Source organism: Ctenocephalides felis, unplaced genomic scaffold (assembly GCF_003426905.1).
Source record: "Ctenocephalides felis isolate EL2017-DRISC unplaced genomic scaffold, ASM342690v1 CF-g0.4_SCAFFOLD_03570, whole genome shotgun sequence".
In the NCBI taxonomy this organism is placed as follows: Eukaryota; Metazoa; Arthropoda; class Insecta; order Siphonaptera; family Pulicidae; genus Ctenocephalides; species Ctenocephalides felis.
The window spans coordinates 16,347,420-16,360,597 of NW_020539724.1; the positions used below are offsets into that span (position 1 = coordinate 16,347,420).

General features: G+C 29.3%; 2 protein-coding genes and 1 non-coding gene across 3 annotated transcripts; 1 reads left to right on the forward strand and 2 right to left on the reverse strand.

The window, feature by feature from the left end:
* Positions 1-221: 221 nt before the first annotated feature.
* Positions 222-3,526, forward strand: LOC113383461. The gene is made up of 9 exons (XM_026621726.1): positions 222-419; positions 607-814; positions 1,041-1,246; positions 1,417-1,580; positions 1,666-1,821; positions 1,910-2,099; positions 2,230-2,530; positions 2,852-3,051; positions 3,278-3,526. Exons 1-9 carry the CDS (start codon positions 222-224, stop codon positions 3,434-3,436), a joined length of 1,782 nt encoding a protein of 593 aa, XP_026477511.1. The 3' UTR covers positions 3,437-3,526.
* A 3,319-nt stretch (positions 3,527-6,845) lies between these two features.
* On the reverse strand, positions 6,846-7,469 carry LOC113383462 (PHD finger protein 7-like). Its single transcript, XM_026621727.1, has 4 exons — positions 7,332-7,469; positions 7,170-7,273; positions 6,979-7,092; positions 6,846-6,861 (listed from the first exon to the last, which is right to left on the reverse strand). The coding sequence occupies exons 1-4, from the start codon at positions 7,467-7,469 to the stop codon at positions 6,846-6,848; spliced, it is 372 nt and encodes a 123-aa protein (XP_026477512.1).
* A 4,220-nt stretch (positions 7,470-11,689) lies between these two features.
* Trnai-uau lies at positions 11,690-11,783 on the reverse strand. The gene is made up of 2 exons: positions 11,746-11,783; positions 11,690-11,725 (listed from the first exon to the last, which is right to left on the reverse strand). It is a non-coding gene; the product is annotated as a tRNA-Ile (tRNA).
* Positions 11,784-13,178: the final 1,395 nt, after the last annotated feature.

Consider the following 13,178-nt stretch of genomic DNA (forward strand, 5'->3'; position numbering starts at 1 on the left):
AAAGTGTAACTTTGCATAGCAACACAAACATTGAACAAATCCAGTATAAAGTGAAATGTAAACTATTTAATTAATTACTCAAATAGTTATATAAGTTTTTGCCTCATAATAAAAAATAACCATCCATGACCATAAAAGAGTTAGAATAATAAACCTATTCTTAAAAAATGTGGAAAATTGTGCAAAATCATTTTTACTCAGATTGCATAAAATAAGTAATAATGAGTGATACCGATAGACCTCAAAGTAGAGGTGAGGAAGCTCAAGCGAGTCCCAGAACCTCTTTTAGTTTTATTGGAGGACATATAGGAAGTGTAAATACTTCATCATCTGTATCACCTAGCACTAGTTCGAGTTCTTCTAGCAGCACAAAGACTGCTGTATCAGAATGTTTAAGTTCTTGGCTCAATTACTTACAGGTGATAATAATTAAATAATTCCATTCCAATGTCTATTACCGATACTTATCTATAAAGTAGTATAAATATGAAACACAATGATATTGTCATTGTTAGTAAACATGAAAGTAGGTAAATAATGAAGATTTCTCAGAATAAACTAATATCAATATTAGTATTACTATTAATTTGTTTATATATTCTACAGATTTTAAATTCATTATGTACTGCCGGTTTCAAATTATCGCAATCCTTATCTACTCTGGCACATTGTACACCAGACCAATCTGCGACTCAAACACCTTTAGGTATGAGTGGGCACAGTTTTTCAGGTGCTTCACAACCCGGATTAAATGTTCTTAGTGGTGGAGCAACAAGTGGCTCACTCAGTTCCGAAGGAATTAGTGGGACTTCAGGTAAATTAGATGTAAATATGTTTTTCAACTTTTTTGAGAAGAAAATCCGATGCCTTAATTGGCAATTAAGCCTTTCTCAATTTATATATCAATATTGAACATTGTAAAATTTGTGGTGTTGAATTTATAATAACATAATGAGAAAGGAATCATATATGATAATTCTTATAGAACTTTGTGATAATAAATAATGAATATAAATAATAAGTTTTTTTTGTACTTACAGGAGGTGCATTTATGACCGGTCCCCCTCCGCTATTACCTGCCTTGACTGGTTGGGATGAGCTGGCGCGTTCTACAGCTGTGGCAACTGCCACTGTTAAATGTCACATTGTAGCCCTGCTACAAGAATATTCATCTATACCTCAGCAACAGCATCCCCAGGCCGAAGGAGCTGCCGAACAGATTGGAGCTATGAGAGATAACAACTATGTGAGATAAATATAATATAAATTTTCCAAATAAATGATATATAAATAATCTAACAAATATATAAGTATCAGAATATTTTTATCAACTATTATCAAATTATTCGAAAATTACTTCAAATATAATTCTAATTATCAACTAATGATATTATTCTTATTTTTCTTTTAATGTAGCAAATTATCGCTGACAACATATCCACACTAGTGAACTTACAGTATCAATTTTGCATTGCCTGTTTCGAGTGTCTTTCACTGGCAGACATGTGTCAATGTTCATCAGGAGAATATCCTCCACAGGGAATGGCTGATAGCCCCAAAAGTGCAGCTGAAAGGGAAAGGTAAGGATAATAAACTCACTAATTTTATCCTAGTTTAAAACAATAATATTATATTTAAATATATATTTACCTTATCATTATGAAGAGCACACTATGAGCATCAACATCATGGAATGCCCCTTCATGAGTCTGCCAGAGGTGGTGGTGGATATCATGAAACCCCTCCACCATTTAGAGGGCCATCTCCAGTAGAACATCCAAGAGGTCCTAGTCCAATACAAGGATTTCTTGATACAATAAGGTATTTTTATGTAATTGAATTATATGAAAAATAGATCATAATTTATACAAACACTAAATACTTACTGTCTTGAAAATTAAACTTTTAGAGGAAGTAGTCATTTGGAACATATGCGAGGGCCATTGCCCAATCCTGGTTTACTACAAGGTATGAAAGCACCTTTCCACGGCGGTAGTGGAACAGGAGGTGCTTCAAGGGGTCTTAGAAGCCCTCTTCATTTTCCATTATTTCCTCTACTCCAAGGTCAAAGACGATGGTCGGAAGCAGCAGCAGCGGAGGTATGTTATAATAATAATTTAAAAAGGCGCTGTTATTTCTTGCTGCTCATATCTAGTGTTTCTAGTCACATTTCTTCTGATATATGTGATCATGAAGATATGATTTAATCATATATCATCTGTCCCCCAGGCCAGTGGTACCGCAGGCGGTGAAGATGCGTCCATGCGTCGCTGGTCCATGCCCTGGGATTCTGCACATGTCGCTGCACCTCATGGCCGATATCATTACTATCCGCCACATTATCACCATGTGACATCACATGCTAGTGGTTGCCACTATCCTCATCCTCAGCACCAAGCCCAAATAAGCGCGGGAGCGACGGCCAGAGGTTTGGGAGCAGTTGGGGGAGTATCCAAATTGAGCGTCCCAGTTGGAGGAGGCAGCGGCACTACGACGTCTTGCAGTGATCGCAGCAGATCAACCACACCTGGTAAGATATATATTTTTTAAATATATTTACGCGGAATATATGGAACGCGGACTTTAGTATTTCCATGGTCTGCAATATAACATACATATAACAATACTAAAGTCCGCATTTCAACTTCGAATTATTCAAAATTTTAATATCCAAATATAAATAATCTTATGATGTTATTGGGTGATCTGTTATATATACACATAACATGTGGTTTTCATATACTTATATATGGCTCAGACACGACTTTTAAAGTGAGCACTTAACCTTCTTAATTATGTAATTCAATAGAATACTACTATAAAATTAACTCAAAATCTACTATTATTATAGATTCAATTTGGCAGCCATCCAGCGGAAGTCAGGATGGCTTAGCAGAGGCTATTCAATTATTGTCCTGCAGACCTGGAATCAGACCATACAATCAGCTCACCAGCCAACAACAACCATCTTATCATTCACACATTCAAACCACAAATCAACCACCCGTGCCAAGTCAGAGCAGTGAACCATATCACTATCATCAAGATACGGTATGAATATATTTAAGTTGCTTTTTATAAACAAGAATTACTCCAATTATTTAAATAGAATTATTTTCTGTATAATAGTACCGGTCTGCATGCAGTGATTGATTTGAAATTGAATGAATAAATAGAGGATTATTTTTATTTAAAAGATTTTTTTATTAATCTTATCTATTTTTGAAAGAAAGTCTAAAAAGACAAATCAAAATTACGATATTCTCTGTTATTTTAGGGCCAAATGCCATTCCTGTACAGTATGTGGAGCGGACATGAAAGATCAGGCTTACCTTTCATTCGACTTCCAGACATGCCGGAACAGCAGGTATTGCCTGATGAAACAGGTAGCTCTGAAACAAAAAAGCAGTCTAGTAATGTACACAAGCCCCCATAAATTAATTAAAAAACACGAGCATTACAATTGAATATTTTAAGTTATTTCATTTTAGTTTCACGCACAACTAAACAAGTTACCAAAAAAGCATAGCAAAGTCAGGACTATATTTCAAAATAAAAATTAATGAAAATAAATTTTATTACTGAAGGACATTTAACATTCATTTATCAATAAATTTCAATATAACTTTGGAAGTACTGCTACTTTCAGTAATTTTAGGAAATTATTATTGAAATAATGACAAGCAAGATATTCTTGCAAAATGTTTGGAGTTAAGCATGAGATCTCATTTATGTTATTAAGACATTTTGATGTATAAATCAAATTTAAAAGTATAATGTTATTAAAAAATTGATTGAGATTTATGAACACGCAAGTAAATTTAATTTTTTGTTTAACTACTAACATAGCACAGTAAACTATGTGTAACATTTCAAAATAAAAAATTAATGGATGTTTAGTAATGTGATAATGCATTGCACAACTTTTACAAATAGAATATTAATAATAAATGTGCTTATTATTTTATAGCCGGTAACATGTGCTCTATGAAAAGTTCATAAGTAATACTCCACCATTTTTACATTTTATATGATCAATGTGAAATAATAAAAATAAATTTAATAATATGACTGACAGTTTTAAGTGCTGTACTTTAGAAATTTGAATATATAGTATGTCAAATATATTGTAATATATCTGGTGAATAATGGTATAAATACAATTTTTATTCAAATTAATATCTTTAATAAATGAATGATAAAGATTTCATTCACGTTTTCTACGTTTTTTTCCCTATATTTGTGAGTATGTCAATATTTTACCAGATTACCAATATATTAAATTTGCCTGATATACATATATTTAATTATTTGAAAATATTATAAGGTAATTTTAATTATACAACTTTATATACAATGTTTGATGATTTTTGCTGGCAAAATTTTCATGTTATGATAGTAATTATCTATAGATATATGCTAAATTTTATTTGTATAATGATGATGGTGCGTGTATTTGAAATGTATTAATTATACATAAATTAAATTCAATGTTAAAATGGTACTAAATAATACTGCCAAAGATCGTTAATAGGTAACATGTTTATATTAAGCTCAAATTTGTTTATCCAAAAGATTTCTGAATAACATATCTGCTTTGTTAATGGTGAGTGTAAATTTATATAAAAATGCAGGTGTGGCTCTCAAATAACGGAATATATACTATTAACTGATACTAGAAGCTATTTAAAAGACAATGTGAAATGAACCTAGCCCTAGTCAAGCATATTTCGATCAAATCAAATTTTGTTAAAAATTTTGAAACAAACTCAATAATAAGCAAATAATGTAATTGTAACTTGTCATTTTTCCCAAATGTAATTTTCATTACATATTTTTTCACAACTACTTTAAAATTTCTTTTCTAAGTCAAAGTATCTCAAAGTCTACCTAATTATTATATATGCATATAAATACATTTCAATTTAAGTGATTTATGGATAAATCGACTTCGATAAATATGCATAGACAAATTTTCACCCTCAATGGCTCGCTGGTTGAGCACTTTAGATATACTTTTTCATAAGGACACTTAATTAGATTATGAATGCATATGCGTTATATATGTCCTAGTTATAGTTTGAAAACTTTTTAAATTATTATGCATTCATAGCTTATATTGTTTTAAAGAAGGCAATTTTTATAAGAATTGTAATAAAACTTAATGAAATAAAATGATGTGCTATTATTTATAGATCATACCGCAAATTTATAATGAATGTCTGATATTTAGTAATATTTAGGCAAAACATGTGAATGGACTTTGTTGATTGGTATTACAGTTGTCTTTCAATACCGTGGATTACTTTTATTCCCGTTTTATAAAATTTAACTATTTTGAGTAGCAAGACTAGACTTGAATTAAATGGAAGTGGTTACACAAACTATAATCAGTATGATGATAAGTTTATTTAATAAATCACAAATTTAATTACTTCATAATATTTTTCTCACAATAGATACCAAATTTCATTCATAATATTTTTACAAATAAGTAAGGGAACACAATTCATTTTATAATGATTATCAAAAAGCCGGCTATCTGTTGTTCACTGGAAAAAGAACCAAAACCATGAACCAGATACAATTAGAATTTTATAATTTAACACTATTAATAAATGTTCAATTAATATATACTTACGATCCTTTTGCAAATTGTGCAAGCATATTCTGATATATCTGTCAATGGTTCAGGTAAACATTTTATATGGCATCCATTTGATCCGCAAAACATGCATATTAAAATTTTCCACTCACTGCAAAAAAAAAATTCTATTATTGAACACTTCTCATACCGGAATCAACTTTAGGAAAATATGAAATATCTAGAGGCAATTGTTCTAAAAAAAACTTTGTGTATGTTGTACGGTATCAAAATATAGAATATTTCAATTTCTACAAATAGCTCATGAAGTAAAACCTGGCTTATCTTATTTATAAGATTCTAGGATGGTAAAAAAAAGTTGTCTTTTTAAAGTTTAGAAAAACAAGTAAATGAATCAAGTCAGGTAGGAGACTTAAAGGATTCTAATAGGGCAAGAATTAATTCTGATAATATTACTCTTAGTCTAAGTAGAGGATTCACATAGGATTCACGTCTCTTGTGAGAAACAACTTAAGTCCCGCAAATAAAGTTAGGGGAATAGACAATTAGACTAAACAAAACGTACGACAATAATGTTACCAAAACAGAATAATTCTACATTCTAATTCTATAAAATCTACAATACCTTTTCTACGATGGCAAAAATTGATTCTTATACAACTTCTACACAACACGTAACATTCGCGTCAAAAATCGTACAATATTTGATAGACTTATAAATGATTCAAGATGCGTGTTTCAAAAATAAACTACGAAAAACGAATTGCAATATATTATTACTTCTGAGGACTAAATTATATTCGTAACTGTTCATAACCCTCTTTTATAAACACGTGCAAAATAGTGGCGTCGGTTTTGTTGCGTTATCATTTATTATTTACTCCAATAGTTCACGAACTTCACACCTGTAGCGCTCAGGAGACGCGCGAAAATCAAACATTGCAGGTGTTTTGTATAAAGCATACATTCATTTTATACATATCTTGTAATTACTGTAATCTACCGAATAATACAAAAATATTAAGATAATTATTTAAAACTATTTCGTTTATATGAGATAACTTTACGTTTAATTCAAAATGTCTTTGAAATTTATGTTTAATGCCATGTGAATGGCATATAATTTTAGAATTGCTGTGAATATATTTAGTCCTCATATGAAATAGAAAACTTTCAATATTATTATTTTCTACTTAATAGTGAACCTAGTTATTTAAATGATTGATTGTAATTGCATTATCTATTCATCTAATAATCTAAATGAATTATGGCAATGTAAGAGCAATAATTGATACAATTACAACAAATTTAAATAAATATATTTACTAATAACTTCGACAATCATTTTACTCAATAGAATTCAATTAACTCACCTATTTTCTCTAGAAAAACTGCGAGATTTTGAATGTTTACATACATCAGCAATACACTGCTTTTTCTTTTGGTATAAGTAGTTAAAAGCATTATTGAATTCCCAAGAAGCATCTCTTAAAAATAGATTTATTTTATTACATCATATTAATATAAAAGGAATAAGTTGATATATGGGGATCTATACACTTACTGTTCGGGAATATAAATCCCAATATTTCTCAATTCTGCACAAAAATCATCAGTGTTTTTGCACATAGGACATGACACAAGTGAAGCAGATGAATATGCCCAAAACTAAAAATTTAACATTGAACTAATAATTTTGTTGGGGTTTACTATTCAATAAAAGTACCTGTAAACAATGACGATGAGCCCACTTGTTGCAACAAGGGACGTAAATGTTTAGAAAAGGTGTTACACGTTTTCCACAAAAGCAAATGTATTCATTTGGCATACATATACTTCCAAATACTGTGGGATGCAGCGGCATACTCTCTTGTTGGTAGTGATGATTATGACAAAATGTTCTAGGATAAAGCGAGAAAATATATTACAGTTTTTTTATTTACATATAGATTAGATATATCTGAATTAGATATTAATGAACTTACTTAAATTGCCCAAAATACTCAAATTTAGCATTTTTTCTAATACCGCAAATCATATGATAACGTACGGTACATCCACGAAACCGACAAGTGCTTGCGGCGCCGTAGTTTTTACAATAAGCGCATTTCTAAAGAACATATTAATTGAACAAAAAAATAATTAAATATGATATTTGAATATTATTAAATATTAATACTAACCCTTAGTAATGATGCATTATGACAATCAATTAAATCTCCAGTTCTGATTCCTGCACTGGAGCAAACTGCGTCGGAGAATTGCTGCGGGTTGGCAACATTAAAAAAAATAATCCAAATAAAAAAAATAATTTGTTTAGTTAGAAAAGTTCTGAAAAAGTTTTTTCCGCTTTAGAAAATCCGATTTGCTTTTTTCATATTTTCACAACTTTTCAAGTCATTCTGAATCGTTTTACACCAAAATTGAAAAAAAATGGGTGTGTTTGTGTCAATATATGACTTATGAATAACTTCATTGACATTTCCTTAAAAATGGCTGCACCGATTACAAAAATTTACAAGCCATTTGATAAAACTCGATAATATCTTGCGCTTATTAGTTTTGCGAGACGATCAGCCAAGCGGTTTCTTTATACTTAACCGTGAACTTTAAATTTTTTTTGCTAAAAATCCTAAATCGACTGTGAAAATTCAAAAACTTTCCGGAAGAAGACTGACAAGTTCCGGATACAGATTAGCCGTGCCATTTTTTCGTAAGTAAAATTTTTAATGCAACATTGTATAGAATTTATACAGTCTAAAAAAAATAAATATCATTGTCCAAATAGTAGTTTTACAGAAAAAAACTAAAGTTTAATATCATAAAGTCTTTGTTTGAAAGATATCAATTGGAAATTGCATTGAATAGTTTTAATGCATCTAAAAAAACAATATTTTCGAAATTAGTAGTTGAAAATTATATTTATAAATAGCTAAAACTATTTTCTTATTAATTAACACGATTATTTACACATATCCGCTGAGAATTCATGCAACTGCCTTAAGGCACAATTACACTTACACCTCGATAGAAAATTGCTCATTAATAATGCATAAAGTAAAATTATAATAAAACTTACGATACAAAAATGGTGCATTGAAAGATTTTTCCTCTTGGTCTCTTTTCCCAGCATTATCATTTCATATGTTATTTCAGTTTCAAACTTTGATTTACACAGTAAACATAATTTATTCTTGTCGTTTTCCATTGAAAATATTAATATTTACAAAAATACGAAATACATAGACCACCAAGTAAGACTATCGAAATGCTACTAAATATTTTTACAAAGGATCGTTATGCCAACATGTAAGAAATCCCCACTTAATGGTTGAATGCAACAATGTTGCTCCAGCAACTGGGTGTAACAGAACAATTTATAACTATAAAATTATAAAGAATTAGACTCATAGTTAAAATATTATTGAAAAGATTATAGTTTGCACTATAATGTAATAAACTATAGTCTACATTTTGCATTTTCAAAAAACATACATTTTAAGAATCCAGAGTCGGATGCCTACAGAGTGAAAATGAGTCTTTAGTAATCCTTGCATTTACAATCATTTAATGTAACAACTTAATTTATTTACTTCTATTTAAGTAATTATAATCTGATTAGGAAAGCATTTACTTCTACTTGTAAGTAATTACAATGTGCTTAGGAAAGCATTTAGTAATTTTAGAGTGGAAGGATGGTAAAATGTTTCCCAACAGTAAGTATTTTAAATTTGAGCTTAAGGATAAAATAGAAAACAATTCGCCTTAATTAAACCTCAATTATTTATAAGACTAGCTAAGTCTAGAGATCATTTCTCTTTAAGATCTAGTATAGTTGAAATTGTGATCAACAGACAACTTGATTATTTGTTTTGGGAGTTTTTCTAGTAACTCCTTGCACTTGGTTGCAATTCTTCGCACCTTATTAAATAAAATCTTATTAAAAAAAAAAGTCTAGAAATCTTTTTTCTTCTAAAATGTCTAGTTGAATTTATGGTCAGCAAATATTTGATGGCTAGTTGATTTGGGTATTTTTCTAGTAATTTCTTGCACTTGATTGCAATTCTCTACATCTTATTAGATAAAATTCTCAAAATCTTTTTTTTTTAAATGTCTAGTTGAATTTGTGCTCAGCAGATACTTGGCTATTTGTTTTGGGTGTTTTTCTAGTAATTGCTTGCACTTGGTTGCAATTCTTCAAAAAAGTCTAAAGATCATTTTTTTTAAGATGTCTAGTTAAATTTGTGGTCAGCAGATACTTGGCTATTTGTTTTGGGTGATTTTCTAGTAATTCTTTGAACTTGGTTGCAATTATCCACATCTTTTTTAAAAAAAAGTCTAGAAATCGTTTTCTTTTAAGATGTCTAGTTGAATTTGTGGTAAGCAGATACTTGGCTATTTGTTTCGCGTGGTTATTAGTAATTTCTTGCACTTTATCGCAGTTCTCCACATTTTATTTAAAAAAATGTTTTAAAATATATTATATTTAATTTGATTCCCACAAATCCTATGAATAAATTAAATATATAGTGTATAATTTAAGAACACCATGCATCCTCCTCTATGACTTGCCTAAATAAGGAGATAAGGCGAGTTATCTGATATTGAAAATATTTCGACACTCCATTTATTGTTGATGGTGTTTTCATTTGCTAATATTATAATAATTCTTTGAGAAAAAATAGAGTAAAATCTCTATAGTTTACAATTATAACTAATATATATATTAGTTATAATTGTAAACTATAGAGATTTTACTCTAGTATATAATATATATATTAGTTATAATTGTAAACTATAGAGATTTTACTCTATTTTTTTCAAAGAATTATTATAATATTAGCAAATGAAAACACCATCAACAATAAAGAGTACAGTTTTTCGAAAGGGGTGGTTTCATAAAATATAGAGTGTTACTCATATCATTATTTTTTTTTCAATGATATTTTATATTAATTACAATCGCTGGTTTCTCATTATATTCCATAGAAAAAATGAATATATGATGTATGTGTGTGTGTATGTATGTATGTGCGCATACAACCTTTCGTGGATGATTTTGAGAACACGGATCAACCGATTTGAATGATTCAAAAACATATTCGATTCCTATTGATGGGGAGACTGACTAGTTTTTTTTACCAAAGTAGATCCATTCGTTTTAAAGATACTATAGTAATCATTTTTTAGCGCAAAATTGCACTTATTTTGCTTTTTCTATTGGATCTCCTAAACCCCTAGACCTGCTTTTCCAAAAATTTAATCTATTCTTCATTCCATCCATACAAAAGTAACATGCCTTTTGAATCATTTAAATCGGACGCTCCATTCTCTCACAAACTGAATTACCATTCTTGATACTTTTTGTCTATAGCCAAAAACTAAACTAAAATAAACTATAATAATAAATCTATAGACAAAAAGTATCAAACACTGAATTACCATTCTTGATATTTTTTGTCTATAGACAAAATAATAATAAATCTATAGACAAAAAGTATCAAGAATGGTAATTCAGTTTTTGACGGAATGGAGCGTACGATTTGAATGATTCAAAAGGCAATAAGGCATGTTACCTTTGTATGGATGGAATGAAGAATAGATTAAATTTTGGGAAAAGCAGGTCCTATAGGTTTCAGAGATCCAATAGAAAAAGTAAAAAAGTACCATTTTGCGCTAAAAAATGATCAGTGAACAGATGCGCATCAAATTATCAGATATTTTATAGAGATTTTAATAATAAACAAAAGAATTGAATAAACCTGGGTTCCGTACCAATGATTATTCGCTTCGATATTTTGTCTTCAAAACAGCTACGGGATGCGATTGTTTTGAAAAACAGTTCAATATTTTCAAAAAAATTCAAATTTTTAAAAAAATCAAATTTTTTTCAGATTCTTCAAAAAAGGGCAATTTTTTTCTAGAACACTCACTAGAGTACCTTGAGCTACAGTTGTGAAATTTTCAATCTAAACAGGTTGAGATATGTTTTTGGAAAAATATTTAGGTTTTCTAGATATTAAACAAAGTATAATTTGACAATATTCAATATCTGCTAAAATCCATTTGCCTAAAAAAAATATTTTCCCCAGGTGAGGCTCGAACTCACAACCCCGGCATTGCTCACGAATCTACTGTCTTATAAGTACCGTGCGCTAACCAATTGCGCCACTGGGGACACATGAAAAACGGGGATCCTTAAACAGGATTAGTACCTTAGATAGGAAAAACTTTACTTCATATGGTAAACCCACAATATTAGCTTAACTTAGGAAATTGGGAAATAGAAAATATGAATATTGGACAAATTTTTAATAATAAGAACATTTATGCTACCTTACTATAATCAGGTCTATAAGCCGATTGCGTTTGTAAACCTAATGCTAATAAGTTTAAAATATCAAAAATTCGTTCTAAATACAACACTTAACCCTTTCTATTTGGATGCCGCCGCTCCGCAATTCGCGAGTGGAAAGGGTTAACTCTTTAGTTGCAAGAGCGTTTTTCGCAAGAGTAACACTGCTGTACGAGCCAGCATGCCGCCCAAGTATTTGTTACACATAATATTTTAAGATTTCCCAATCATTATAATGATTATAGTGTTATAATGATACATCATTATAATACACTTCCCATAAACTAAGAGCCACTTTAATAATTATTTAATTATTAGTTAATTAAGTAGGAATAATCAATAGATTAACTCAGAGTAATAAATATTGGAAGGAATGGTCGATGTCGTCTTAAGTCGATTTTTGTAGCAAACGGGTTAATTATGAATATATAAATTAAATATCTCAACAACGATTTAAAAATATTTATCTCATATTCAGAAGTTTATTTCATAAATAATTTGTTATATTTAACAATCTATTTTTATAAATTGTGAACACAAGTTTTTAATTATTCATAGTTTGTTCGAATTATTGTCTATTTTAAATTAATAATCATCTACTTAGCCAACAAATGCAGAGTTAAAACATTTTTATTAAATAAATACAATCAAAAAATAAAAATCTACGAACTTTATACATTTAATATCTACACGTTCTATGCATATGTAAATAGATACACAAATGGTGTGAGTTCATTTGCATTTTAAAAATTATTTTGTAAAATCGTTAAAAACACTTAACAATTTATAAAATAGATAATATATTATATATAAAATGTGATGAACAATTTCAATAAATATATTTTGTGTATATATTTGCATATGTATAACAATTCAATAACAAAAAACCTTTAAAAACAAGTAATTACACATTTTCTTAATAATTGACTATATACAAAAACGATTTGACTAAAAGAAAAACTCACTAATGTGACCATTTTTAATTCATTCGTTGGTTCATGATCACATGCAAGTAGATGTCTCGGATATAGTCTCATTTTTTGGATGATTTCATACTAATTCTTGGAACTTGTGTATAAATCATCTGTGTGAAATAAAATAGTATTAGAATATGTAAGATGAATGAATAAATCACTTATCAAAGTAGATTCAAAACATTACTTTGCAACTTACTTATTTTCACACTACATTTCACCACATTTATTGAGCGATTGTACT

Excerpts from the sequence above, each read along its gene's own strand:
- LOC113383461 (XM_026621726.1), top strand. The coding sequence starts at position 222 with ATGAGTGATACCGATAGACCTCAAAGTAGAGGTGAGGAAGCTCAAGCG. Across the intron at positions 420-606 it reads CTTGGCTCAATTACTTACAG|ATTTTAAATTCATTATGTAC; the intron begins GTGATAATAATT and ends TATATTCTACAG. Across the intron at positions 2,531-2,851 it reads CAGCAGATCAACCACACCTG|ATTCAATTTGGCAGCCATCC; the intron begins GTAAGATATATA and ends CTATTATTATAG.
- LOC113383462 (XM_026621727.1), bottom strand. The coding sequence starts at position 7,469 with ATGCCGCTGCATCCCACAGTATTTGGAAGTATATGTATGCCAAATGAA. Across the intron at positions 7,274-7,331 it reads CTCATCGTCATTGTTTACAG|TTTTGGGCATATTCATCTGC; the intron begins GTACTTTTATTG and ends TTAAATTTTTAG. Across the intron at positions 7,093-7,169 it reads GGGATTTATATTCCCGAACA|AGATGCTTCTTGGGAATTCA; the intron begins GTAAGTGTATAG and ends TCTATTTTTAAG.